This window comes from Saccostrea cucullata, unplaced genomic scaffold, assembly GCF_032062105.1.
Source record: "Saccostrea cucullata isolate Sc308-1 unplaced genomic scaffold, CSIRO_AGI_Scuc_v1 ctg406, whole genome shotgun sequence".
NCBI classification, from domain to species: Eukaryota; Metazoa; Mollusca; class Bivalvia; order Ostreida; family Ostreidae; genus Saccostrea; species Saccostrea cuccullata.
The window spans coordinates 30,001-57,137 of NW_026930103.1; the positions used below are offsets into that span (position 1 = coordinate 30,001).

At 34.6% G+C, this 27,137-nt stretch overlaps 1 protein-coding gene and 2 long non-coding RNA genes across 3 annotated transcripts in view; 2 read left to right on the forward strand and 1 right to left on the reverse strand.

Moving 5' to 3' along the window:
* LOC134282909 (uncharacterized) overlaps positions 1-4,994 on the forward strand; it is an 11,930-nt gene extending 6,936 nt beyond the window's left edge. Inside the window, exon 4 of the mRNA XM_062765335.1 lies at positions 4,849-4,994. Within this exon, the coding sequence (XP_062621319.1) occupies positions 4,849-4,994 (146 nt within the window). The remainder of the gene's footprint in view (positions 1-4,848) is intronic.
* A 97-nt stretch (positions 4,995-5,091) lies between these two features.
* Positions 5,092-6,859, forward strand: LOC134282834 (uncharacterized). The gene is made up of 3 exons (XR_009995366.1): positions 5,092-5,215; positions 5,701-5,970; positions 6,531-6,859. It is a non-coding gene; the product is annotated as an uncharacterized LOC134282834 (long non-coding RNA).
* Positions 6,860-22,406: 15,547 nt separating this feature from the next.
* On the reverse strand, positions 22,407-26,551 carry LOC134282861 (uncharacterized). Its single transcript, XR_009995374.1, has 3 exons — positions 26,413-26,551; positions 25,629-25,787; positions 22,407-22,500 (listed from the first exon to the last, which is right to left on the reverse strand). It is a non-coding gene; the product is annotated as an uncharacterized LOC134282861 (long non-coding RNA).
* Positions 26,552-27,137: the final 586 nt, after the last annotated feature.

Here is a 27,137-nt window from a genome sequence, read left to right on the forward strand (position 1 = left end):
GAAGATATATTAACGAACGAAATAAATTATATAACATAATTTATTATTTCTTTCCGCTTTATGAATTTAAGCAAACCACGTCAGACAAGCTTTTTAGGAAAGCTAATACTTGTCACTAGTAACTTTAACTTGGCCGCCGACAATAGTCGCCTCGACTCACAGGGGCATGTGTAGATAAAATAACTCAGTTTAAAAAAATGAGTATATATCTCAGAGAAAAAAAACACAAGGGAGGACGCCATTTTGGATACCACCTCGCTTCAGCAGCTATTTTCTCGCTTAAATTGTTAAAGTAGAAAAGAGCTTGTTTGTTAAAAGAGTTTGTTAAAAGACCGACTTAGTGTCGCTCGGTTACTATTTATAATAACAATGAAGGTAAAAGTAAAGTCGTACCCAAACTGAAATATTTGAATATTTAATTGGTAAACTCAGATGCTTTCATTTTATCAATGACTGTTATTTCACTTCTTTGCTTTTCTGTTTGAAAGTATTTTGGTTTCACTTTTTTTCCAAAATTTGTTGAATCTGGACTGAATCTGGGGTAGTACGAAATATTCTCTAAGTCACGTGTCATACTTTCGTTTTCTGCAGAAGCCAAGGAGTTGTTGATTTTGGATGTTTTCGCGATAAATTGACTAAGACTGTAAATGTTAACAAAGAAAGATTAAAACTGCAAGTAAGACCTTCAAGAAAAAACATTAATTAAGCGATATGAACTGGCTCGTTTGTCTACTTTAACAATTTAAGCGAGAAAATAGCTGCTGAAGCGAGGTGGTATCCAAAATGGCGTCCTCCCTTGTGTTTTTTTCTCCGAGGTACTCATTTTTTTAACTGATTTATTTTCTCTACACAAGCCCCTGTGCTCGACTTCGACAGTTTGAAACATGTTCTGATGTAGCATGTTCGTGGTCCGTGTTATCGGCACGGCATATAACACATGCATCATTCACAGAAATATCATTTTATTGCGTGGACCCTGAGGTCCACGCAGTAAATATATAAGCGAGGTTAAACCGGATGCCATGGGCAAACGACAGGCTACGCATGCGCGAGAATGCTAGAGAGTTCGCCCATTAGACCACTTGCCCGTAGATTAATTCGCCCTATTCGAATTAGAATATGCCATTTATTGGCAAATCGCTCTTTTAAATCCGCATGTTGTATTTATATATTCATTGGCGGATCCGAATTTTTCTTTTATACATATACGTTTATATAAAACCTAAACATTGATGCTATGGCACAAGCATTTTAAAAAGTTGGAAGACCTTGCAGTATATAGATACATGTAACTTAACAACTTGAATAAAAAACGTCATTCAACGACTAGTTCTGGCTTTTAAAAGATAGAACAAGCTTTCACCGGCATTAATAATTAGTTTTGTGCATCAAGGCTCACAAAATAATTTGATATTTCAGCAATCCAAATACCGTTTGATAGAGGTCTGTAGCAACGGTTTTACAACATGCTTTACATGTACCATCAGATCTATTTTTTCCATGATAGATTTCTTCCGTATAAATCCAGAACAGGTGTCAAGTCCCAGCCATTATGGGTTACATGTATCAAATTAGCCAGATTTTTTAAGGACAGATGTTACAAACAATCTTTTGTCAGAAATTTTGAAAATAACAACTTGGGTCATGTTTTAATGACTAAAATTAACAACTTTCACTGCGTAGTTTTTTTTCTTATTAAAAGTTGCAGAAAATAGAATTTGAAGTGTAAAATATTTGTATAGAATGATAAGGATGGTTTCAGAAGGGTAGAATTTTGAACGTCACAGAAGGTTTACAATTTCTTTATATTCAAGAAATTTATTATTTGCATCATTTGCAATGGAATTAGGTCGAAAAATATAATACCAATCCAGACATCCATTTTTTGTTTGTATCATTTCATCTTAAACTGACAAAAATAAAGGCTAATTTTTGGAGCAAAATCGTCACCGGATATTTAAAACGCTAAGTAAAAGTCAAACCAATATAGTTCAAAAATCAAATCTCGGAAAAAGGAAGCGTGGTTCCGGTTTTACTATTCGTAAATGACGTAGTGTGAGTTTAGACCTACCTTAAATAATGAAATATTATAGCAATGGAAAAGCGTTGCTTCATATGAAAAAAATTAGAGTATGGGCCATAAACTTGATAATTATTAGAGTCCAAATACCCTCTGTCAAATGATATTTTTCCCATTTTTAATAAAATATTACAAAAATCTGACTGATAAGAACTCTAAATTATTTATAACCTCAGGTTACTTTTCTTGCCCTAATTCTCATGGTATTAATATTAAATAGGGTCAATGATCAAATTATTGAGACATCTTGTCTGGAATAGTTTTTGTTCATACTTTTGAATTTCTTTATTTCGTAGCATTCAATTGTTTGAAACAATTTATGAGCTTAAACACACATAATATTTGTAAAGTTTAAAAATACATGTAATCTTTACATTGTGGTTAATATTGCAAGGAAAAAAGATTCTGACAAAAATGAAAAATTAAAAATTTAGTCCGAATTTCCTCTGCATTAACATACATTGACTTTATTCCCGAACATTTTCCTCAAATAATAAAATATGAATTTTTTAAATTGATATTGAGTTAAAACTTAGTTATTTTATCCATTTAGAGCAATTTTTGATTTAACATATTATACTTTATAAAATTTCCTTTCCGTTTTCTGAAACCTGAGTAAACTTCATCCTTAAGCCTTTTTTAAAAGGCCTTATTACGCCTTTCCGTTCCAAAAGGCGTTATAACGCCTTTCTAAAAGGCGTTATTTTCAATACATGACTTACCTAGCCAACCGTGGTGGTGGTGGTAGGGGGAGACTTAACTTCGGGACATGAATTTCACAATCGCAAAGGGCTTAATTTCTCGTGTGAAGCATGTACTACATGTAAGTATGTTGTTAAACTTTTCCCTCGCAATTCGATTTGGTCCCTCGCGAATCTCATGGTACTCGGGAAAAGTTTACCAACATATACTTGGAATAGAAAGGCGTAATGACGCCTTTTAAAAAGGCGTTTATGGAAAGGCGTAATAACGCTTTTTTCGCGCCTTTTATTTTTCTCTCTATTGATTGATCCTAATGTAGAGATATTGCGCGAACGGAATTTTTGGAAGGGGGCCAGACTATGTTTAAATTTCATATCATTTATTGCGTGGACCCTGAGGTCCACGCAGTAAATATATAAGCGAGGTTAAACCGGATGCCCTGGGCAAACGACAGGCTACGCATGCGCGAGGATGCTAAGAGAGTTCGCACCGTATGTATCTTGCCCGTAGAATAATTCGCCCTATTCGAATTAAAATATGCCTTTCATTGGCAAATCGCGCTTTTAAATCTGCTTATCGCATTTACATATTCATTGGCGGAATCCGGTTTTCTCTCTTTTACATATACTTTTATATACAAAATAAACATTGATTCTATGGTACAAGCATTTTAAAAAGTAGGAAGAATTCGAAGTTGCAGTATATAGATTCATGTAACTTAACAACTTAATTGAATGAAAAACGTCATTCAACGACTACTTCTAGCTTTAAACAGAAAGAACAGAATTTCACCGGCATTAGTTTTGTACATCAAGGCTTGCAAAATAATTTAATATGTAGGGGGGGGGGGGGGCTCCGACAAATAAAAAACTGCGTACTACAGAGCTGTGCTACTCGTGAACCATCAGATCTCTATTTTTCTCCCATGTAAATCCAGAACAGGTGTCAAGTCCAAGCCAGTATGAGTCACACGTATCAAAATAACCCGATTTTTTAAACTGACAAAGTTAAGGGCCGCTAATCGGAGATAAATTTTAACACTTTTGCTTTGAGACTACAATTAGTCATAAGTAGGCATATCATTGTAGAAAATGTGAACAAACCTACAGGAATATTCCCTACACCTAGAAATTTCTTAATTGAATTTCAGTTAGAAAAAACATGCATATGGTCCACGTATTGCAGTCCTTTTTTAAAGGACAGCAACTTGTAGTAATTATTAGCTCTACTGGTCAGAGACCAGAAGAGCTTATGCGATGGTAAGGTGTCCGTCTGTCTGTCCGTCTGCCTGTAAACAATTTTTCAAAATGCTACTCCTCCTACAGTTTTGGTCTGATTTCTATATAACTTTGCACACGAGTTGACTACTCTAAGATACAAAAAATAGTGCATCGGTTTTTGATTTCGTTCAACGTTGTTGCCATGGGTACTAAAAATAGAATTTTGTGTGAAATTTCTTTAAAACGCTACTCCTCATACAATTTTGGTCTGATTTCAATATAACTTAGCACACAGGTAGACTACACTAAGATAGATAAAATAGTTCATCTGTTTTTGATTTCGATGAACGATGTTGCCATCGTTACTAAAAATAGAGTTTTTGGAGAAATTACTTTAAAACGCTACTCCTACTACAGTTTTGGTCCGATTTCAGTATAACTTTGCACAGAAGTTGACTACACCAAGATACCTAATTTAGAGTATCAGTTTTGGATTTCGATGAAAGGTGTTGCCATGAATACTAAAAATAGAAATTTCTGTGAAATTCCTTCAAATCGCTACTCCTTCTACAGTTTTAGTGCGATTTCAATATACTTTGGCACACAAAAAGACTACACTAAGATGCATAATTTGACGCATCAGTTTTTGATTTCGATAAATGGTGTTGCCTTGGTTACTAAAAATAGAAATTTCTGTGAAGTTCCTTTAAAACACTACTCCTCCTACAGTTTTGGGCTGATCGCAGTGGTTTCTTTTCTCTTCCTTTGTTATAAGTACAAACCAGTAGAGCTACAGTCTCGACAGAGACTTCTGGTCACTCATGCAAGCGTTTTTTTTATGGATAGCTGGAAACGAAAACGCATCACCAAATTATGTTCTGATGAGAGTCAGCAATGTTCCAGTGGCAGACATAGCCAAAAGTTGCAAAAAATATGGATATGACGTATTTATGGATGACTCTGTGGCGAAATCGCTGTTGAGTGCCTTTTAGAGCCATTGAATCACAATAACACATTTTTGTTATATATAACAATCTATTGAATTATCACTGAAAATTGTTACACATGTCTTTATTACATAATTTAGTGAATCCAATTTGGTTGACAGATGACACAAAATCAGAATGTGTGGCTACTCACAAAAACTTCGAATCTCATAAAATCTTTGGACAACGTTGTGATGAACGCTGCGATACATACTGTATTCATGACGGTAGGTGTTTTAAAAACATTCTTTCTTCAAAATATGACAAGAAATGCAAAACATCCAATTGACATATCTTCTGATCATATATGTGTAAAATTTAATGAAAATTAGGATCATTTGCCTTAATTTTTCTACACAGCTTATCTTACACTAATAAATGCAAGATGTAAAAGAAAGATATGTTACTATTTAAAAGTTAAAGTTTGTCATAGTTAAATTCGTACTGAATCGACAAATTTTGCATGCATAGGTATTTGAAAGGGTATTTATCTGTGCGCTTAAAATATTTCACAAGTATGCGGTATCCCTGCATTTATGGAACATACGTTATCTGTTTCAATACCTTAATTCCTTTTTTGTTTCAACAAATGCAGATTAAACCTTATTAGTAGCAAAAATGGACTATCACTAGTATTATAATGTTTAATATTTTTCATTTAAAAAAAGTGAAATGAACTTTGTTTACTTACCATTTTTTTTGTTTCTTCCAGACGGGGTCAATCTTAGTTTTCATGGTTTCAACGTTTGGGAGGATGCTCGGACAATTTGTCGCAGCCTAAATAGTTCTCTTCTTAATGAAAAGTTTACAATCTCGTATCCAACGCAAGTCCAAGATAAACGTGCAGTCTGTCTATCTGTTTTTAAAAGTTCATCTGTTTCATTTCAACCTGTCATCAAGCTTGCAAGAAATGAAAATGGAACTATAACTATCCACGATTCTACCGGAGACACACGACAGTATCTGTGTGGCGGGAAAATAGGTAAGTATCTTTATGAAAATGTGTTGGAAAAAGTTTCTTTTTCTCTTTGCATGGTTTCCTAAAACAAAAACCGATTTTTACAGTAGTATACATATATGTACATTGTACGTATATACTAGAAGTACCAGGTATGTTCTCACTAATTACATGACTCTTTTAGGCTTTGTTACCTTAATGCACATTTTTTTCGCTAAGGCTGAATTCAAGTTCATGAATAGTGATTTATCATGTACATAATTTTGAAAATTGAAAAACACGAAAACATTGAAACCCCAGGGATGGGATCAGTAACACAGAAGGAGTGAGCATCCTCTGTCAACTGATCACACTGTGGACATGTAATACATGTATAGTAATGCATAGTAAATATGCCCATTGAATCTTTCATTTCTTGTCATACAGATCTTCAAATCTTTCTTTGAATTTGAAAGGCACGTCATATTATTAATTCTCAGTTTCATTTTAATTTATACATGAGGTCATATAAGTAATTTTTAGGACATATGAACACTTTTTTCTAGGGTTAACACTAATGATGATTACTTTCTCAATATTGACAGAAAAATCTAATTCCGGAGAAAGTGGTACATGTTTAGGGGCATTTGATTTCAATGTATTCCACGCGAGGGGTACAGCTACAGAATCATCGGAATTAACAAGAAAGACGCAACCAGAACAAGACAATAGTAAAGCTTTCATTACATTTTGCATTTTCATGCATGAGGATCTTCATTTCTAATTGTGAAACAAGAGGCTCATGGGCCACATCGCTCACCTGAGCACTGTGGCTAGGAAAAAGTAGAAATTAGTTTATTATTGAAAAGTTAAATTTGATATAGTCCCATGACCAATCATGGCTTTGCTATTCTTGAGAAGATGATTTAAATAAAAATCCTATATATTTCTTTGTAAAACTTTGGTCGGCCATTGTGACCCCGCCCTACCCCCGGGGGTCATGATTTGAATAAACTTGAATCTACACTACCTGAGGATGCTTCTATAAAAATATTATCAATTATGGCTTTGTTATTCTTGAGAAGAAGATTTTTAAAGAATTTTCCTATATATTTTATGTAAAACTTTGGTCGGCCATTGTGGCCCCGCCCTACCCCCAAGGGTCATGATTTGAATAAACTTGAATCTACACTACCTGAGGATGCTTCCATAAAAATATTATCAATTTTGGCTTTGCTATTCTTGAGAAGAAGATTTTTAAAGAATTTTCCTATATATATATATTTCTATGTAAAACTTTGGTCGGCCATTGTGGCCCCGCCCTACCCCGGGGGTCATGATTTGAACAAACTTGAATCTACACTACCTGAGGATGCTTCTATATAAATATGATGAATTATGGCTTTGTTATTCTTGAGAAGATTTTTAAAGAATTTTTCTATATATTTCTATGCAAAACTTTGGTCAGTCATTGTGGCCCCGCCCTACCCCCAGGGGTCATGATTTGACCAAATTTTAATCTACACTATGTGACGATGCTTCCCCGTAAGTTTCATCTTTCCTGGCACAGTGGTTCTTGAGAAGAAGATTTTTAAAGCATACCACCAAATTTTTCATTAATTCCCAATTATCTCCCCTTGGATAAGGGCTTGACCCTTCATTTGAACAAACTTCAATCCCCTTCACCCAAGGATGCTTTGTGGCAAGTTTGGTTGAAATTGGCCGAGCGGTTCTTGAGAAGAAATCGAAAATGTGAAAAGTTTACAGAAAGAGACAGACAGACAGACAGACGGACTCCGGACAAAATGTGATCAGAAAAGCTCACCTTCGGCTCAGGTGAGCTAAAAACTAAACATTTCAGATCCAGTTTTTGTCAACACTAATCAATAGTATTTCGTGCTCTTGATTGCCAGCAATCATGAAGAGATGTATTATTCTGCATATCCCAGCGCAGTTCTGTTGGATATGCGCCGTTATCGCAGGCGCAGTTATTATTTAACCTTTCATTGCGAAATTGCAACCCTTAGTTTTATTTCGGAAGAGTTATCGTCCTTTTATATCATGATGAAGCGAGGCTGAGACGTAGGAACACAACAAGAAATAGAAATTTTTAACCATAAGATAGGCGGTATCGTTCCAAATTTTAATTGTTGAAGACGGTAAGGTGTTACTTTCTCGGGATTTGCGATGATTCTTAGTGGATGACTAAAAATATAATGCCGAAGTTTAAAAGTTTCCATTCACAAAGCCCGAGGAAAGTAGCACATGCTGAATCGCATTTGTTCAATAGATCTATCTTAGTTTAGAACAAGAAAATGTATGAAAATAAACATAAATCGAAGGAAACATTAATGCCTTAATTGCTTAATCGCTAACGTTAATTAATTGATTTGATTAAAAGAAAACTTTCACGTGTAGAGATTATAGGGTATGTAAGTCTCGTTAACTTTCACTCTCGTTTTCTAACTTCCGGGTACCGCAGCGTTTTTGGAGACAATGGGTTACCGTTTCGCGTTAGGTTTTAAGCTTGGCAGTGGACTAAAAAAGGCTGTCATGTCGTTTGTTTCCCGATTATTGAAAAGAAGAGGAGAAAATGAATTGAGTTATACAGGTAAATAGCCTTTAATTGCTTTATTGTTTTATAAACTGACGTACAAACAAGCTATTCTGAGTGGGGAACGATTAGCGAATATTTTATAACATACAATTAACATTAAAATAGTTTATAAGCTGATATACATGTATTGTGTTTTCAAACTAAAAGTTTCCCCAAAGATTGGTTCCATAATTTTATTTCATTGATTTAACCCACGGGACAATAGAAACAGGTCGGGACATAGCATGCAAAGTCATTGAAAACAAAAGGGAAATACATTTACATGTACCCAAATGCATCGATCAAGAGGAATACAGGTTTGATAAATACATTAAAACATGATCCTGATAGAAATAATATTCGTTGTTTAATTTATTAATAAAATGCATAAATAATCACAGTAGATATTAAGTAGATGAGCTAATTATCATTATGTACTATATCTTGTTGATCCTAAAACAAAAATGTCAATCATTACTTCTTGCATCTACACAGGCATGTTCAATTTCAATTTCTATATTAACTGTAAAGCGTTATGACCCCCTTCCCTAATACTCTTAAAATTATGAGACAGACATTTTTTTTCTTAAAATAGGAATTTGCATTGGCGGATCCAGGAATAATTTCATAACGGGGGATGGGGAGGGATGCAGCAGGTAAAGGGTTCTGGTGGCTGCATTGAAGGGAAAAACCCTGGCAGAAGTCCAGGGACAAAACCCCCATAAAACTGAGGAAATTCCAACACCTAAGGTGTTTTCCCTTTGATTTTAGAATAGCATAAGCAAAATTTCATTTAAAAAATTCAAAGGGGTAGGTGGAGCATGCGCGTCGCGCTTGCCCTGAATTCACCTTTGATGAGAAATTGGATTTTTTTCTTATTTGTTGTACATGTAGTACAACAATCTAACTGTGTCTCCTAACAGCCCTCACTGGGACCATAGGATATTCATCATCCAACAATAGAACGTTTTATCTTTATTTGTCAATTTATGTTACAGGGCTCCAGAAGGTACTGAAAAAAGAACAATGCTTCAACTGAATGTGTCATCCATGCACTAGTATCTGTTAATTGGGTTTATCTCATACTTATATGTATAGTTAATGGTGGAATCTATTTTAAATCAGGTACGTACATGTATATACAGGGTAAATTTTTTTGGATGCATTTTTCATTGTCTTCAATATTTCAAACTTACTAGTTCAGTACCAAGTTCACAAAAGCTAACCATGTTAACATACCATGGTAAATCAAGGGATCATATAAATGCTTGTTTAATTTGTCATATACTTTCTTAAAATTAAAGCAGTAAAAACATTTGTTAACAAGTACAATGAAATGCACATTCAACATATATAAGTTCTGCATAAAAATTGCTAACTGTGCAGAATGTTTGTAAATTTTTTCCAACAAATAACCTTTCTAAAAAATTCTTCGGTATTATACGCCAAATATTGCATGCTTATTTTAATACACTACAAAGAGACTTCAGAACAGATTTAAGGAAGTCTTTAGTTTAATTTGTATATTTGGTACTAGTTACATGTGACATGTATCAATTTTTTTTTTATATAAAGGATGTACACAGGCATGACTAGTTATACAGTAAAACTCGTTTAGTACGACCACAGATACATGTATACGGATATAGCGAAGTTATCTTGTATCCCCTGATATTTAAAGAATGAATCTTCATAACACTGCTATCTCGCCCCTTTTTAAGGAGACGAAGGATGTATGGTCACGTGACTCAGTTTAATTACGTCATAATCTCTTATAAAATATGTACAAAACCAGATTGAAACCACAGTATTTGGAAAAAAATGACTGTTTGTTTGAGTTCACCATCTTGTATAAAAATATCTAAAAACATTCAAACTTTCTTGCAAATATTTTCAAATTACGGAATAGATTGATCCACTCTTCTGTTTCCCTACACTGCGCGCACTCGGAGATCCTCGGATGACTCGTACCTCGCACATAACCTCGGACGTCAACGGTGATCTACCATCTTGCTGATTCAGTCATGTGATCTTATTTGGATTTTATTCAAACATCGTACATTTGAAATCGGAGTTATTTTGTGGCACACTCAACAGTTTTTCTTGCTTTCAAAGCCTGTTAACATGAGGATGTAATCAAAATCTGTTTACGATAAAGAATTGTACAAATTAAGATACATTTTCGAGCGAATTATGAAATGAGTGATAAGGCAGTTTCCGGCGGAGAAATGTAAGGATCTGTTGCGTATTCCTCCACTAATCACATCCGAGGTTTGAATGGAGCGTAGCGGAGTCAGCCGAGGATTGCCGATTGCGCTGCGCGTCCAACGAGTCGCTGACGTCACAGTGGATCTTAGTACAGTAAGATTATATACAAGGTAAAACACGGGTGGTATAATATCATAAAAACGGGTCATGATCAGTACATGGTGGGATATTTTATGAATTACAGAACACAAAAAATATTTTTACATGGTTGTTGACGGAAATATATTGTAGTTATGTCTTACTTTGCTTATTTCGCAAATGGGTGACGTCATAGTAGGGTTTTCCCGTACTCGAGAAATGTAAACATGACAAGTTTTTCTCATGCTTATGTCTTGTTTAAGTATGCCCTGTGCAATATTGAGCTCAGTTTCACCAATCGATATTTTTGGTTAATCAATAACATGACGAACTTGCATTTCGACGTAATTTTTCAAAATTTGAATGATAGGATTTTTTGTAAATTATTTTTTTTTTGTCGTTTAAATTGTCTTAAAAAGAACGTAATTTTCCGTCTCCAGATGCGGTGTGACAAAAGAATCTTGCTTTTTTGAATTTTTAACCCTTTTCATACTCTGAAATATTTTGAAAGACACATGTTCGCTGACAGATTTTTTATATATGCTGAAAAAATTCCATTATGGACCGAGTAATGGGCCCAGAAATACGGAGAATCAAAACTTCACTCAGACACTGTGGGGCATAGTTTTTGTCACTCAATATCTCAGAAACAAATTTAGAAACCTATTGATATATCTGCTTTAAGGTATGTGGGACATACTAAATAAGAGATATACAAAATATGAAAAAAATTGAATGACAGGTATTTTTTCAGCTAAAGGTCCTTCATCCCCTTAAATGCAAAATTTTACTTTTTAAAATCGGAACATTATTATACGTAATTGATTTTCAATAATAAGAATTTCAATATATACAAGATATCAATAAAATAAAGTCGTATACTTCACTGTAAAATCGCGGCTTCGCCATACGGCTATGTAGGTCATTGTATTATAAGAATTAGAAGGCGGAGCGTCCATCAAAGCGTGCGATTAGAATGAATACATTAGCATGTGTTCGAAGTGTACTAAGTTTTATGATTAACTGACACCTAAAACTCTTCTTTTATAGTGCCAGAGACCGACTAAATATAAACATACAGACAGTAATTATTTCATTTAGCAGGCTTAACTTTAGGTTTTTTTCCTTCGTAACTTACGAGTTATATTTGAAATAACTTATTAGAAATTCAAATTATTTATATATTAGATAGACATTAGAACAGAACGTATAACGCAGGATACATTTTTTTACACTTATTTTTTTTTTTTAAATTATAAGCACTGAACATTGGGGCGTAGGTTTAGCCCACCCCCACCCCTTTTCAACGGGTACGTTGCAGTGTACGTCAAAAAAGGATAAATGGTAGTTTTGTAATTGCTTGTTTTTTTGAAGGTGTGAATTCTCTGAATTCTGTTTCTCTTTCCATTACCCCCCCCCCCCCCCCATTTTAATTTTCAATTTGCTTCCGACGCCAATGATTTCAAAATATTTTAACGCCCTTTTTAACTCGATCTGAATTTTGCTACTAATATATAAATCTTTAATAATACGATGATCGGACATGGGAAAGAGTAACACAAATGCACTTTTTTGCTTTTAAATTTTGTGCTTTAAAATACCTGCTAACACTGACTTTCAAAGAAAAAAAAGCCCCCCCCCCCCTTATTCAATTTAGGGATGTATTTTGTGCAAATTTAATGTATTCCTCCAGTGATTTTTCATCCGAAATACAGGTCCTTTTAGCGCTCAATAATTCAATTTCTTTCCCGTAAGGTTTCTTTAATTAAAAGTATGCATGCATTCGTGCACTTTAAACAAACATATTCAGATTGGGATTATTTTCTAAAGATAGGATAATCAAAACTTTTTTTTTCAAATAACTATCTTTAAAATTAATGACAGTTTTAACAGAAAAAAAAATCGGTAATATTTTCCAAGAGTCAATGAAAGTTGGTGTGTACACACATGTATGTACTTAAGGAGCAAAGGCAAATGTATAAAATATACCCAGAGTACTTCAATTTTTTAAAATTCTGTATTAATGAGACACAAGCAGTAAGTGTAAGAATATGCTACAAACCTCCATATAAAATGATAGATACCGAAAAAAATTAAATCAAAATCGACTGAAATAGCTTTTAATAACTAGTAAATAAAAATTCTTATCACATCTTAAACATAAAAAAATTTTCTCCCTGAATTTTAATTTTAAATTTGAAAATGATTTGACCATCGATAGCTCGCAGATACTTGGCACGATGTCGCATTGGTCTGCTCAAAACATAAAAGTGAATAGATTTGAGTCACGTGGTCAGTGCTTTGTTATTCATGAGGTCAAAGACGGGTTAGAATTTGTAAACAAGGTGCCTTTACTGTAGATACTAGGCCTTTCAACTGCCGCTAGGGGTCGGTTTTATGAACGATAACTCACTGTTGAAACATGTTGAGAGTAGGCTCGGGGTATCTAACTGTTTACACGCAAGGCAGTTTTTAGCATTTCCCAAGTGTTTCTTTGCTCTCAGTAAAATCCAGTGGTTTTAAAATGTAGCACCAATGTTAAACTTATTTACTGTATAGTTGCGGACACCATTTCACTTCATATAATTAAAAGTTTTTATTAAAACAAAAAGTGAAATCTACCCTCCTTCTTAGTTCTAACCTAATTAAATTTTTATACTCGGTCGTTCCCCTTCGTGCTTAGTAACACAAGTAAGATGATCAATTGCTGCATTTACGTGTAAAAATATATATATTTATATAGGAAGCGAAAAAGCGCGAAAACAAAAAAACATGGCATGAAATTTTCTTCTTCATAATAATCGTCAAAGAGAGTTAAAAATATTGAATATAGATAGTTCCCCATCTATTTGACCCTGTTATTTCAGGTAGAGTGAAGGCATTCTCTTTCTCATGGTCAACACTTTTTAGCTCACCTGAGCCGAAGGCTCAAGTGAGCTTTTCTGATCACATTTTGTCCGTCGTCCGTCTGTAAACTTTCACATTTTCGACTTCTTCTCAAGAACCACTGGGCCAATTTTGACCAAACTTGGTACAAAGCATCCTTGGGTGAAGGGGAATTTAAATTGTTAAAATAAAGGGACATATTATCCCCTCGCAAGGGGAGATAATCAAGAAAAGACAAAAATAAGGCTGGGTAATTAAAAAATCTTCTTCTCAAGAACCACTGGGCCAGTAAAGCTGAAACTTATGTGGAAGCATCCTGGGGTAGTGTAGATTCTAAATTGTTCAAATCATGACCCCCGGGGGTAGGGCGGGGCCACAATGGGGAATCAATGTTTTACATAGAAATATATAGGAAAAATCTTTGAAAATCTTCTTCTCAAGAACCACTGGGCCAGAAAAACTGAAACTTATGTGGAAGCATCCTGGGGAAGTGTAGATTCTAAATTGTTCAAATCATGACCCCCGGGGGTAGGGCGGGGCCACAATGGGGAATCAATGTTTTACATAGAAATATATAGGAAAAATCTTTGAAAATCTTCTTCTCAAGAACCACTGAGCCAGAAAAGCTGAAACTTATGTGGAAGCATCCTGGGGTAGTGTAGATTCTTAATTGTTCAAATCATGACCCCCGGGGGTGGGACGGGACCACAATGGGGAATCAGTGTTTTACATAGAGATATATAGGAAAAATCTTTGAAAATCTTCTTCTCAAGAACCACTGGGTCAGAAAAGCTGAAACTTATGTGGAAGCATTCTAGGGTAGTGTAGATTCTAAATTGTTCAAACCATGACCCCCGGGGGTAGGGCGGGGCCACAATGGGGAATCAAAGTTTTACATTGAAATATATAGGAAAAGTCTTTGAAAATCTTCTTCTCAAGAACCACTGAGCCAGGGAAGCTGAAACTTATTTGGAAGCATCCTGGGGTAGTGTAGATTCTAAATTGTTTAAATCATGACCCCTGGGGGTTGGGCGGGGCCACAATGGGGAATCAATGTTTTACATAGAAATATATAGAAAAAATCTGAAAATCAAAGCTGAAACTTATTTGGAAGCATACTGGGGTAGTGTAGATTTCAAATTGTTTAAATTATGATAAGTGGGAAGGGTGGGGTCACAATATGTATTACAAGGGGGAAATCTGGTAAAGAACAGAATGGCCAAAGCTTCTCAGGTGAGCGATGTGGCCCATGGGCCTCTTGTGTGTACAAAACAATTAATGCAAGGAACCCTTTTGTGTACATAACAATACTGGCCAATGCTGAAGCAGCCTATATGTCATTCCTATAAACGATAACTCATAAATGGGCACTAAGTTGGTCATTTTTCACAGCTGAGTTACCTATCCTTAAAACACAACATCGGAAAAGTCAATTATAAATAATTAAACTTTTTTATGATGTAATTAAATGTATGCATAAGTTATTATCTTTTTTGATAATTTCATGTACCTATAAATTTATATATGTAATGTTTTTTACCATATGTGCAACTTGAAAAATTAGTTGAAAGGCCTATAGATACAAGTACCCGTGGTTTTGCACCTTTTTGCAAAATAACAATTGAGCGCACGCTTTTTTCAATTTCTTTCATGGATGAAAATGACTAGTATAACTCTTCACATTGACCGTATTAAGTTCAACTTGAAACATCAATGCGCTCATATTAAAAATGGGCTTGAGAAATGGGGGTGTGGCCTAAAGTCTATGAGAAATCGATGTAAACAACGTACCCTGCTATATTAATCCGATAAATTTCCTAATTACAGAGCAAAGAAGTAAAAATCGAAAATGAAATTAATAAACTACAATGTTTGATGGATAGGTGGAGGCAAAAATATATAGAAAATCTTTAAACTTATTTTTTTGTAAATTATCGGGGGGCCAAATGTGGACGTTTAACCGATTCATTCTTTAAAAATTCCCTATACGGATCTAACAAATTATGGATATAGCAATGTAATTTCATAGGTCCCAGTGACTTCGCTATAACCGAGTTTGACTGCATTATTGTTAATACTAGTATTCAAGAAAGTATTCACTTTTTTCCTTGTAGATGATCACTTTCACCTGATGCTTTTCCAGGTTCTTATAAAAAATGTTTCATTTGGCACCACTCCGCTACAAAAACTTTGCCGATGGGACTGACATCAATCAAATGCTCACTGATAATTCATTAATTGGAAGAGAATTTCCTTTGGGACAAACAAACTGTTTCAACATTTTTCACCTACAAGTTGGTAATGATGAAATTTTGTTTGAAGGAAGCTAAAGGCTGATGAAAACTAAAAATACAATCCAGATGAAATACAAAAGGGTTCATACAAGTCATTTAAAATTTTCATTTCTTTGCAGGTAGTGATGAGTGCATTGGAAGTTTTTTCAGGATCTCGTCCGACATCATAGATACAACTAGTCGCTGTGCTTTCTTGGTTATGTAAACAGGCACATTGTTGAGGCGGTGACATATGTAGCTCCAATTCCAAATAATGCTTGACTGTTTTCCTTCGGTTTATAAGTAAACCTGGATTGATATCTGATGCAGTAATATACAGCCATGTCGTTTTAAATTACATCTTCCCACTGTCACAAAGTACTGAAATAAAAGTGGTTTTGATTTAAATATAATTTTTTTTTGTTTTTATAGTATGTAACCTAACATTCTACAGAAATTCAAATAAATTATCAATTAAATACGTATTAAATGTAAATCTTTTGAGGATGAAGGTTTTGCTTTGTTCGATTCTTTGCTGATAGGGCCACTTGCCTTTAATAATGTCACGACAGGTTAGGTACATGGTCAAAACGATCCATTGCAAGATGTGCAGACAAAAACCTGTAATTAAGCAAGCTTCTGTAACATGTCTTTAGTATTTTGTACAGTTGTATGCACACCTAATAATAATTAGGTGCCTGACAAATAGTGAGTTATAACAAATCGGAACCTTCTTTCTTAAATTTCATCAATAATTTTACAAAAAGAATCAGAATAAAAATTGTCCTTTTTATACACACACTCAAAATGTTTTCATTTAAAATTTCTGGTATAAAAATTTGTTATATCTACATATTTAGGGTGCCCCTACCAAAGCCAACAATAAAAAAAATTGATGTAGTCCAACTAGCCCATCAAAATCATCCCAACCCATTTTAATAGCAATAATTTTGTCAGCACTTAAAATTTTTAATCCCCCCCCCCTAATTTCCATAGATGTTTTAAAAATTCCATACATGTATATGAAAATAAATCATACATTTAATCTGTATACTAATAGAATCATTCATTACTACCAGTGTGGGATAGTGAAATTCCACCGAGGGGACAAGATTCACAGTCTAGGACGAGGCTTTGCCGAGTCCTAGACCGTGAATCTTGGCCCCGAGGTGGAATTTCACTATTCCCACTCGAGTATGTAATGAATGATTATTTTTCTCGCATTATTTTATCCAAAATAACGACCTGTCAATGACGTCGACATAGGACTAAAAATATATTCTTTTAATTTTCCATCTAATTAAAATTCTAAATACACCATCAGAATGAGCGTACCTGAAAATGGTTTACACGTAGTGTAAACTAATAAAATGAATTTCAGTGCATGTAAATTAATTAGACAGATTAAAACTGGGAATAAAAAACTTATCTATCCGATAGCTTAACCATTCATTCTAAAAGAATTCTTCCGCGATCTAAATATAGTGGCATTTAAAAAGTAAAAAAAAAACGACAATATTTCGAATGAAAATAAGTTTATTTTAATAAGTTAAATGACAACATTTTAATCATATGTGATATTTTCAAACATTTTTACAATTTCTTTATATCAAGACGGAATGTTTACGTTATCTTTCGCGTCGTAGTAATACACAGTGCAAGACAGAAAAATCTCACACTGCTGTCTCACACCGGACAAGTCAATCTAACACTGGTAATTATGCCAGTAAAAAGCTGTTCCACTCAAGTTTAATAGTGAGGTGAGAGGATAATACAGATGAATTATGGGTAAATGTTTAAAACCTTGGGGTGGGGGTTGAGGGTAAAGCATCACTGGACATAACAGACCTTTTTTTCATTTTATGATATACTATGTCTTACACATGAACATGTATGAGAATAAATTTTATACATGTATAGGCCATTACTAACTTAGTTTGGACTTTCAGTAAGATGTGGCATTCTCAACGTTACCTAATTAGCTTCTAAAATTTACACAGCCTTCATTCACTGTTGAAATATACATAGGATAGAAAGTCGGCCAAATGTCAACTGGTGTAGAAATTAGTAAATAGCTAATTAAAAGTTCTCTCATGGCACAGAGGTGACCAACATAAGTCGTCTCATCGTTGTCAACAACAATTTAAAGTTCCTGATGTTATTAATTTCTTAACCAATGAGAATCTACTAGTATCCGCCATTACGTAGCGCAGAGAATGCCACGCCCTACTGAAAGTCCAAACTGAGGTGAAAATGGTCATATGTCTGAGAACTTATTTTGTTGCATCAATTATTACATCCCTGTATTTGATTTGCGTTTAGTCTTAGGTGCTGCTTAAAGCAACTGCGTCTTTCATCTGTGTTCCTCAGCCAGGTTGTCTTGTACTTCTGCTAAAATAAGTTTTATAATGTCTTTATGTTCAAGGAATAATTGAACAGACAGAAATTTAACCAAATGCCCATGCCATGTTCAGGGAATGTACACTTTTTAACTAAGAAATTTGGTCTTGTAAAAATTGTTTTTGTAGTGATATGAATTGTGTTAAACAGATGTGAAATGTTGAATACAGAGAGATAGCAAAATATATGAACATCTAATCCTTTTGAAATAAACAAGTCCAGCACAATATCTTGATAAAGGTATATAGCTTGATAAAGCTATATAGCTTTATCGAGGTATTACAAATACCTTGTTCAAGGTATTTTATTTAATAAGAATTCAAGTTTTTGTCAGTGTGTCCACTCGTTCATGAAAAGCACTATGGTATCAAAAAGACAGCTTAAAAAACGTCTCCTCAAACGACATACTTTTATACTGATTTATTTGAGTTCTTTACATGCATGGGTGAATTTACTGACAAAAAATTGATTTTCAGTATTTATTTTTACAGACTATTTTTGAATTTTCAGTACATAAAATACCTTGATTAAGGTATTTGTAATACCTCGATAAAGCTACATAGCTTTATCAAGCTATATACCTTTATCAGGGTATTGTGCTGGACCTGATAAATGGTCACAAATAATATTCAATGCTCGATCCACTGACATACAACAGGTAAAACTTTACTGATTAAACGTATTTTTAATAAATTATTAACCCAAACAAAAGTGATAAAGCCACAGTATGACGTTTGTACCCATCAGACAATGACAAACTCCTCTTCTATAATCAGCTAGTAAGAACATTATTGTCCTCGGATTTAAGAAAAATCTGTCAACAAATTAATTCAAAAGATGATTAGGAAACTATTTCATTTGGGTATAAAATAAAACACTTCTTTTTCGCTCAAAATAAACACGAAACAGATGACATTTTCTGACTTTGATCGAAATTTTCCACATGGACACTCACACCCAAGCTTTTATGACACGCCATTCATCTATCGTAAGTCGGAGAACCCTTCTGCTTTGTAAAACTACTTAAGTTTTCCTCGAAAGCTTTGTATGAACCAGAAACATGCTTAACTCAATACACAACTCCATTTGTGAGGTACCCGGAAATGAAAATTTTGTTGCTGCATTTGACTTGGAATGGATTATTTTATTTCACTTTGAAACATGTTGGATTCATTGCCTGAAAAAAAATTTTTGGGCTTATTTGTGTTGTGTTTTCTCAATCCAGTAGGTTACCTGTAGCCATCCAATAAGTTTTTGATAACTGTCCGTTATTTTTAATAATGGACAGATTTTAAAACTTATTGAACAGTTTCAGGTAACTTATTGGACTGTTTTGGGCCTTGCAAGAAATAGAAAGCACAAAAAAGAACAAAAGATGATGTCATACTAATGTTTTAACCTATGATATTGCATCAACTTTTAACTTTAATTAAAAACTAATAACTTGGAAAAAATATTACCGTTTGGGAGTAAAACATTTGCTACAGCAATTCCTTCACTATTTTCTATCAAACATGTGTAACAACCACTGTCGTCTGACTTCTCGTTGTGAATATGAAGATTCTTTTTGTCCTGTGAAAGCTGGTATCTAACATCTGTTAAAAAGATATATTATTAGTACTTCATTAATTATGAACAGAAGACCAATGATGGATTCTAATATTATTATCAATTGAATATATATAATAATATAAGAACAATTATGTTTACACTAGAAAACACTACATGCATTTGTAAAAAAAAAAAAAAACAACAACAACAAACCTTCATTTAAGATCTCTCCATTTTTTCATCCAAATCATTACAATGGGATCAATTTTGGCTGCTGTGGACATTGCGTTGCATTGGAGAGCAGTGGACACTTTTGTTGAATTCTGAAGTATTTTGTCATGAAACGCTTACCGACATCAGGAAAAAGCGGAGGGGCTAAATGCAAAATTGAAAAGAAAGAAATAGTTGTTCTTATAAAAAAAAATCAATTAAGAATCAAAAAAGTACAATCGCAAAAAAGATTAAAAGACTTTGAAGAGGTAACTTCTTCGTACATGTGACATTGAGGAATGGATTTCGAACAAGGTTACTGTTGGTTTTACATTCATAGACACCCTCATCAGTAAATGTTACGTTTATTATTTGAAGCCGTCGTACTGACCCACGATGTATTTGGCGTTTGTTGTTATATATAGGTTCCATTTTTGTTCTGCCATTCAATTTTTGGAACAGGGCTATTAACATATATAATAAATGCTGTATATGCATGTGAAAAATTAACAAAACTGTTGAAATTTTTTGATGTGGTATACGAATTTTTCTGCATCTAGCACAATTATGGATAGTCAGAAGTAATATTATAAAAGAAGCATGGTTTCTTCCCAGAAAAAATACAGTCTGAGAAGGGTAGCATTTTCACTGACGAAAACTTTGTCGCCACTTTGATAAACTGCCTCTGGGGAAATGCCTTTAGACGACTCTGCAAAAATTACGTTCAAAATGATAGTCTATATAAATAAATACAACAATTTATTTTAAAGATTTGAATCTAAACATTATTAGTGAATTCAAATGAACATATTTCCTACTGTTCTCATTTTATATATGTATAGACAACACTCCTCTTCATTTTAAGAAATGTAAGATCAAATGATTTTAAAAAAGAAAGGAAGAAATAAGATAAAAAGATCTTGACAATGAATTAAAATGAAAATGAAGAAGAAGATAGATTACACGATAGAGTTTGTACTGGTTTTTGTTGACGAAGTGCATAACAATTGTAATTTTCATTATTTTTTAATTTTGTGGATGAGAGGATCTAGGATCTGAAAGTGGCAATCCAACTCCAAAACGAATTTCTTTTAATACAGCCTTAGATAGGAAGCCTGGAAAGTCACGTGCAGGTGAACATAACGAATTTGTTTTTTCTACATTAATGGGTCTCAGCCAATCAGAGATATAGGAATTATTGAATCAAATAATATAACTCACTTACCATTTATCTGGAGATATGTAATGCCGCTCAATCTGTATACATTTAACCTCTCGTTCCATATTCTGCACGTGTAATTCTTATTCCCTGCAGATTTTCTTATGTTCAGAAATGAAGATATGAATCAGAATACATAGAATCTTGCTCTTAGTATAGTGTCTTATTTAAAGTACATCTATTTTTTTTTAATTAAAAGAATTATTACCGGTATTGAAACGTTTGGTAATGGATAATTAGGAATTACTAGTACCTTCACGATCCAATGCTACAGATTCGTTGTATAACACACTTTCTGAGGTTCCATATCCAAGTTTCCATTCTATCAGATATTGCGTTTTGGGTTGACAACGTGGTTGATTGAGACAGGGAAGTGTGCAATGATGATATTCCCTGATCGTTTGTTGCACGTTTTATGTTGGAGAAAATTGTCAAGATCTACATAATTAAGATATGGCAACTTCAGTTCTGTTTGTAAACAATTTAACCTATGGCAAACACTGCAAATAAATAGAAGCAATAAACATTTTGTTATCATGATAGAGCCTTATGATTGAATGCATCTTTCGTTTCATCGATGTCGTTGCAATGTAAAAGATTAAAAAAAATCCTCTTTGGAATTTTGGTGATTACTTTAAAGCATTAAAACCATCTGCAACTATTTCCAGTAGCAGAACATTCCAGTTATGTTATTCATATATATTGAAGTCCAAAGACGATCTAAAAATTATATTTATCATTTCTCGGCCTGACATCATGGTGAAAAACAATTGAAGATTTTATGAGGGCATATTGCCCGAAATGAAATATTGATTATATGAAGAAAACTCATAAGATATAACATTGCAATGCCTTCAAATTTAGCTCAAAAATCAGCTGTTTAAAGTGACCACCCCTATGAAAGTTTTTTAGACTCGTCCATTTACAGGTGAATGACACACCTGAGTGACCACTAAACAATGCTTTCAATTTTGCAATTGTGATTTATAACAACACAATATTATTATTTCAATCCTTTAATAATTTCAATACTGGTATAACATTTTTTCCAGGACATTTCTGTGCAGCTCTCTGACTCATAGGGTCTCTTCACTCTGAAATATATTAGAATTATAATTATATATCAATGTAACTCAGTAAAAGAAAAATGCATGAATTAAAGTCAAAATCTGATTATGGGTGGGCTGTGGAGGGATTGCAATGTTATATCTTATGAGTTTTCTTCATATAATCAATATTTCATTTCGGGCAATATGCCCTCATAAAATCTTCAATTATATTTCAGAAAACATCATAAGATATAACATTGCAGGTTCAAAGCTCCAACTAACCTAAAGTCAAAACTGCTTTGGAAAATCCATCTGATTTATCTAAGCATGTAGACCTACAATAAAATTTATAAAAGGTTCCTGCATGTGACCAGTCTGCCATTTCTAATACCTCATTTACAGATGTACCTTTTTAAAGGCCTTACTGGTTGATGCACTACGAGCTGAATGAGGCTTAAATTTAGCAGTATCAATACCTGCCATGGCCATAACATCCCTTATCCAATTTGAAACTGTATTAGCTGTTAAACCTTTATGTGGCTTAATAACCGACCGTAATATTGGATCACCTGAATGCTCATTATGAGTCCTAAATGTCTTTGTTCTGTGTAAATACTCAAGTAAACATTCAACTACACACAGATTTTTGTGATCTGGAAAACGTGCATAAAACACTTCTTTTGAACGGCAATCTCTTTGCGTCTTTGACAACCCTGGCAAAAGAAATTTTGATGGTATAACTTGCATGAACCCCTTATCTAATCTTGCTATTTCTGAAACTCTTTTGGGGGCAGCAATAGCTAAAAGCATAGCCAACTTTTTTGACAAGAGTTTTAGAGAGAGTTCTTCATTACTTGGGAGAGAAATAAAATAATTTAAAACCTTATCTACATCCCATGTCTCTTTATATCTTGGTAAGGGGGGATTTCCTCTTAAAATACCTCTCATTAGAAGTTTTACCATGGAATGCTGACCAATGGGCAAATTATTGACATGAGGCATCACAGAGGAAAGAGCAGATCTGTGAACATTAATTGTTCTATATTGAAACCCCTCATAATACAAATAGCTTAAAAAATCTAATACAAAGCTTATAGGGGCTGAAAATGGATCAACCTCCCTTCTGACACACCAGCTAACCCACTTTTTCCAGGCTGAATTGTAAGAAGATGTTGTGCCCTTTCCCCATGAGTTACAGATGAGATCTTCAGTCTCTTGCGATAAGTGCATTGTTTGCATGGATCTCCTGAGACAACCCATCCGACTAACTGGAGTGAGTTGTTTCTCACTAGTGGGTGAGGTTCTCCCTTGTCTGACATTAGGAGATTGGGAATTATTGGGAGGAGAATGGGATCCTGAATGCACATCTTCAGAATCGTTGCATACCATGGTTGGGCTGACCATGCTGGGGTTACTAGGAGAATCGTTGCTTTTTCCCTCTGAATCTTGCTCAGACATTGAGAAATGAGACAAAACGGGGGAAAAGCATACCCCCTTATTCCCACCCAGGGATGCAACAGTGCATTGTGTGCCATTGCTTCTGGATCTGGCATCCAACTGATGAACTTGTCTAGTTTGGCATTGGTTCTGTCTGCAAACAGATCTACTTTGCAATCTATTGTTTTGTTCATTAGAATTTGAAATATGTATGGATCTAACCCCCAACTGCTTGAGTCCTTGTGATGTCTGGACTCCCAGTCTGCTATGACATTTTCCTTTCCCGGAATGAATTCTGCTCTCATTGAGATACTCTTTTTCAGACACCATCCCCAGAGATCTAATGCTAACTGATTGCACACCTTGGATACTGTTCCACCCATTTTGTTGATGTAAGTCATCGCTGTTTTGTTGTCTGTTTGAATAAGAACAACCATGTTTGTTTCTTGTTTCAGAAATGCCTTTACTGCATGCGTTATTGCTAAAATCTCTAGAACATTTATGTGATAATGAATCTCGCTTTGTAACCATGCACCCCCTATTCTGACATTTTTGCAAGTTGCCCCCCAACCTAGATTGCTTGCATCTGTCTGTATAACTACTGATGGCTGATTCATTACAATACTCTTCCCATTTGTGTCGTTTAAATGGTGAATCCACCAGAGTAGATCTCTCTGGGCTTCTAGAGTTAAGAAGACTTGAGCATTGTAATCTTGATATTGACTGAAAATTTGGTTCTTTGCCATTTGTAGATGGCGATAATGTAATGGGGCTGGGTATACTGCTTGAATGCTTGCTGTGAGATTTCCTATCACTTCTGACAATTTCCTTACTGAAACAGGATTTGAACTGAAAACCTCTTGACAAATTGTTCTTATCTTCTTTGTCTTCTCTAATGGTAAGGAGAGTGTCATTATACTGGAGTCTATCTTGAATCCGAGATATTCTAGAACTTGGGAAGGGACTAAATTTGATTTCTTGAAATTTATCAGAAACCCTAAACTTTCTAGCAAATTGACTGCTCTCTCGCCATCTATCAATGCCCCCTCCTTGGTCTGATTCATGATCAGAATATCGTCCAGGAAAATCACTAATCTCAACCCTAACCTTCGAAGGTAACTCATGGGAACTTTCATTAATTTGGTGAAAACCCAAGGGGCTACTGTTATCCCAAATGGAAGACAAAGGAATTGATACACTTTCCCTTCCCAAATAAATCTGAGATATTTTTGATCTTCTTTTACAATGGGAATTGTGAAATAAGCATCTTTCAGGTCTATTTTTATTAGCCAGTCCCCTTTTTGAATCATATCTCGTACTAGATTGATTCCCTCCATTTTGAAATGTCTGTATATCATGTAACCATTTAATTCTTTCAGGTTTATTACAGGTCTTTGCCCCCCTCCCTTTTTCTCTACAAGAAATATGGGGCTTATGAACCCGTCCAATGTGTCTTCCACTTGTAAAATTGCTCTCTTTTCTAACATGTTGAGAATTTCTTGGTTTACCAATGCATTCTTTTCCTTGGAAAATCCCTTGAAATGAGGAAGATTCACTTGAACGGGGGGATTTTGAAAGAATTCTAGTTTTAAGCCTAGCACTGTTTCTAGAACCCAGCAATCTTTTGACAGATTTTCCCAGTTTTGATGGAAATATTTCAACCTCCCCCCCACAGGGATATTCTTGAGATTTTCTGTCAAAACAGGAAATTTTAATTCTGAAGTGATTGGCCTTACCTTCATTTCTACTGATTTTCTGTCTTTCTGGAAAGAGGAAACTTTGCTGAACCTCTGCCTCTCTGGCTCTGTTGTCCTCTGTAATTGTGGCCCCCAAACTGGTATCTGTTGTTTGAGGGCCCTGTCCGAAAAAACTGCTGGGGTCGACCTGCACCATTTCTGAAAGAGTTCCTTCTCTCGTTATTGTTATCATAGAAATAAGAGTTCTTATTGTCAGACTTGAATCGTTTTCTTTGTGGAAGAAGATCTGAAATCTCTCTATTATCTTTACTGTCTCTAGCTAACAGCTTCCTAAATGTGTTTCCAAACAGTTTATCTTTTGATTTCCGTAATGCTTTCTTTCCAGAACTGTCCTCAATTAGGTCAACACACTCTGGTACAAGTTTGCCTAATAAAGTCTTGCGTCTGTCTGTGAGATACACATAATGAGCATTTCCAATCAACACTAATGCTCTCTGTACAATATTTATAACATCATTGGGGTCTATGCCTTTATTAGCTTTTCTGACCTTTTCAGCTTCATGCCAAAGTATGGCTAATGGACCAGTAGCATCAAGAATGCGATTTTGTGTATTTATTATAATTTTCTCTTTTTTGTTGGACATGGCCTGATTGAATCTTTTCCTAAAAAGTTTTTTAATGAATCTGTCAGTTTCTTTTGATTTTAATCTTTTTGTGTTTGGTGTTTTACAGTTCTTTGTTATTTCTTGTCGAGTAGCTTTGGTAATGCCATTGTTAGCATACTTCTCAATGTATTTCGTTATTTTCTTTGGTAATTTCTCACCTCCCTTCATCTTCAAAACCTGTGAAGGACTGAACATATCTGAATCTGAATCTGACTCGGAATCATTTGAACTACTGCTGTCATCTGAACTTGATTCTTCTGAATCGCTATCGCTCTCCTTCTCACGCTTTCTCTTTCTACTTTCACTTTTGGATGCATTAACTCGTTCGCTTCTCCATTCTCTTCCCGAACCCTCATCAGAGTGAGGTTCTTCATTAGTGCCCTGAATCGGCATACCAGCATTATTAGTGCCCCGTATTGGCGTATTTTTTGTGCCCCGTATTGGCGTATCTTTTGTGCCCCTTATTGGCGTGTTTTTGTCTTTATTGCCCTGAATTGGCGTTTGCTCATAATCACTTTCTGCATCGTCGGAAATTTGCTCGTTTTCCGAAACACAAACCTGCAGTCTATCAGAAGACGGTGTTCTTCTCCCTAAGGCATCTGGGGAGAAAAGCTGACTTTGCGCCATTCTAAACGTCTGCAATGCCTATAAAAACATGCGAAACGTGGATCGATAAACTTACGTCCTCTCACTCGTAGAGCTAAAATTGAAAGCATTGTTTAGTGGTCACTCAGGTGTGTCATTCACCTGTAAATGGACGAGTCTAAAAAACTTTCATAGGGGTGGTCACTTTAAACAGCTGATTTTTGAGCTAAATTTGAAGGCATTGCAATGTTATATCTTATGATGTTTTCTGAAATATAATTATAATTGCTTTACCTGC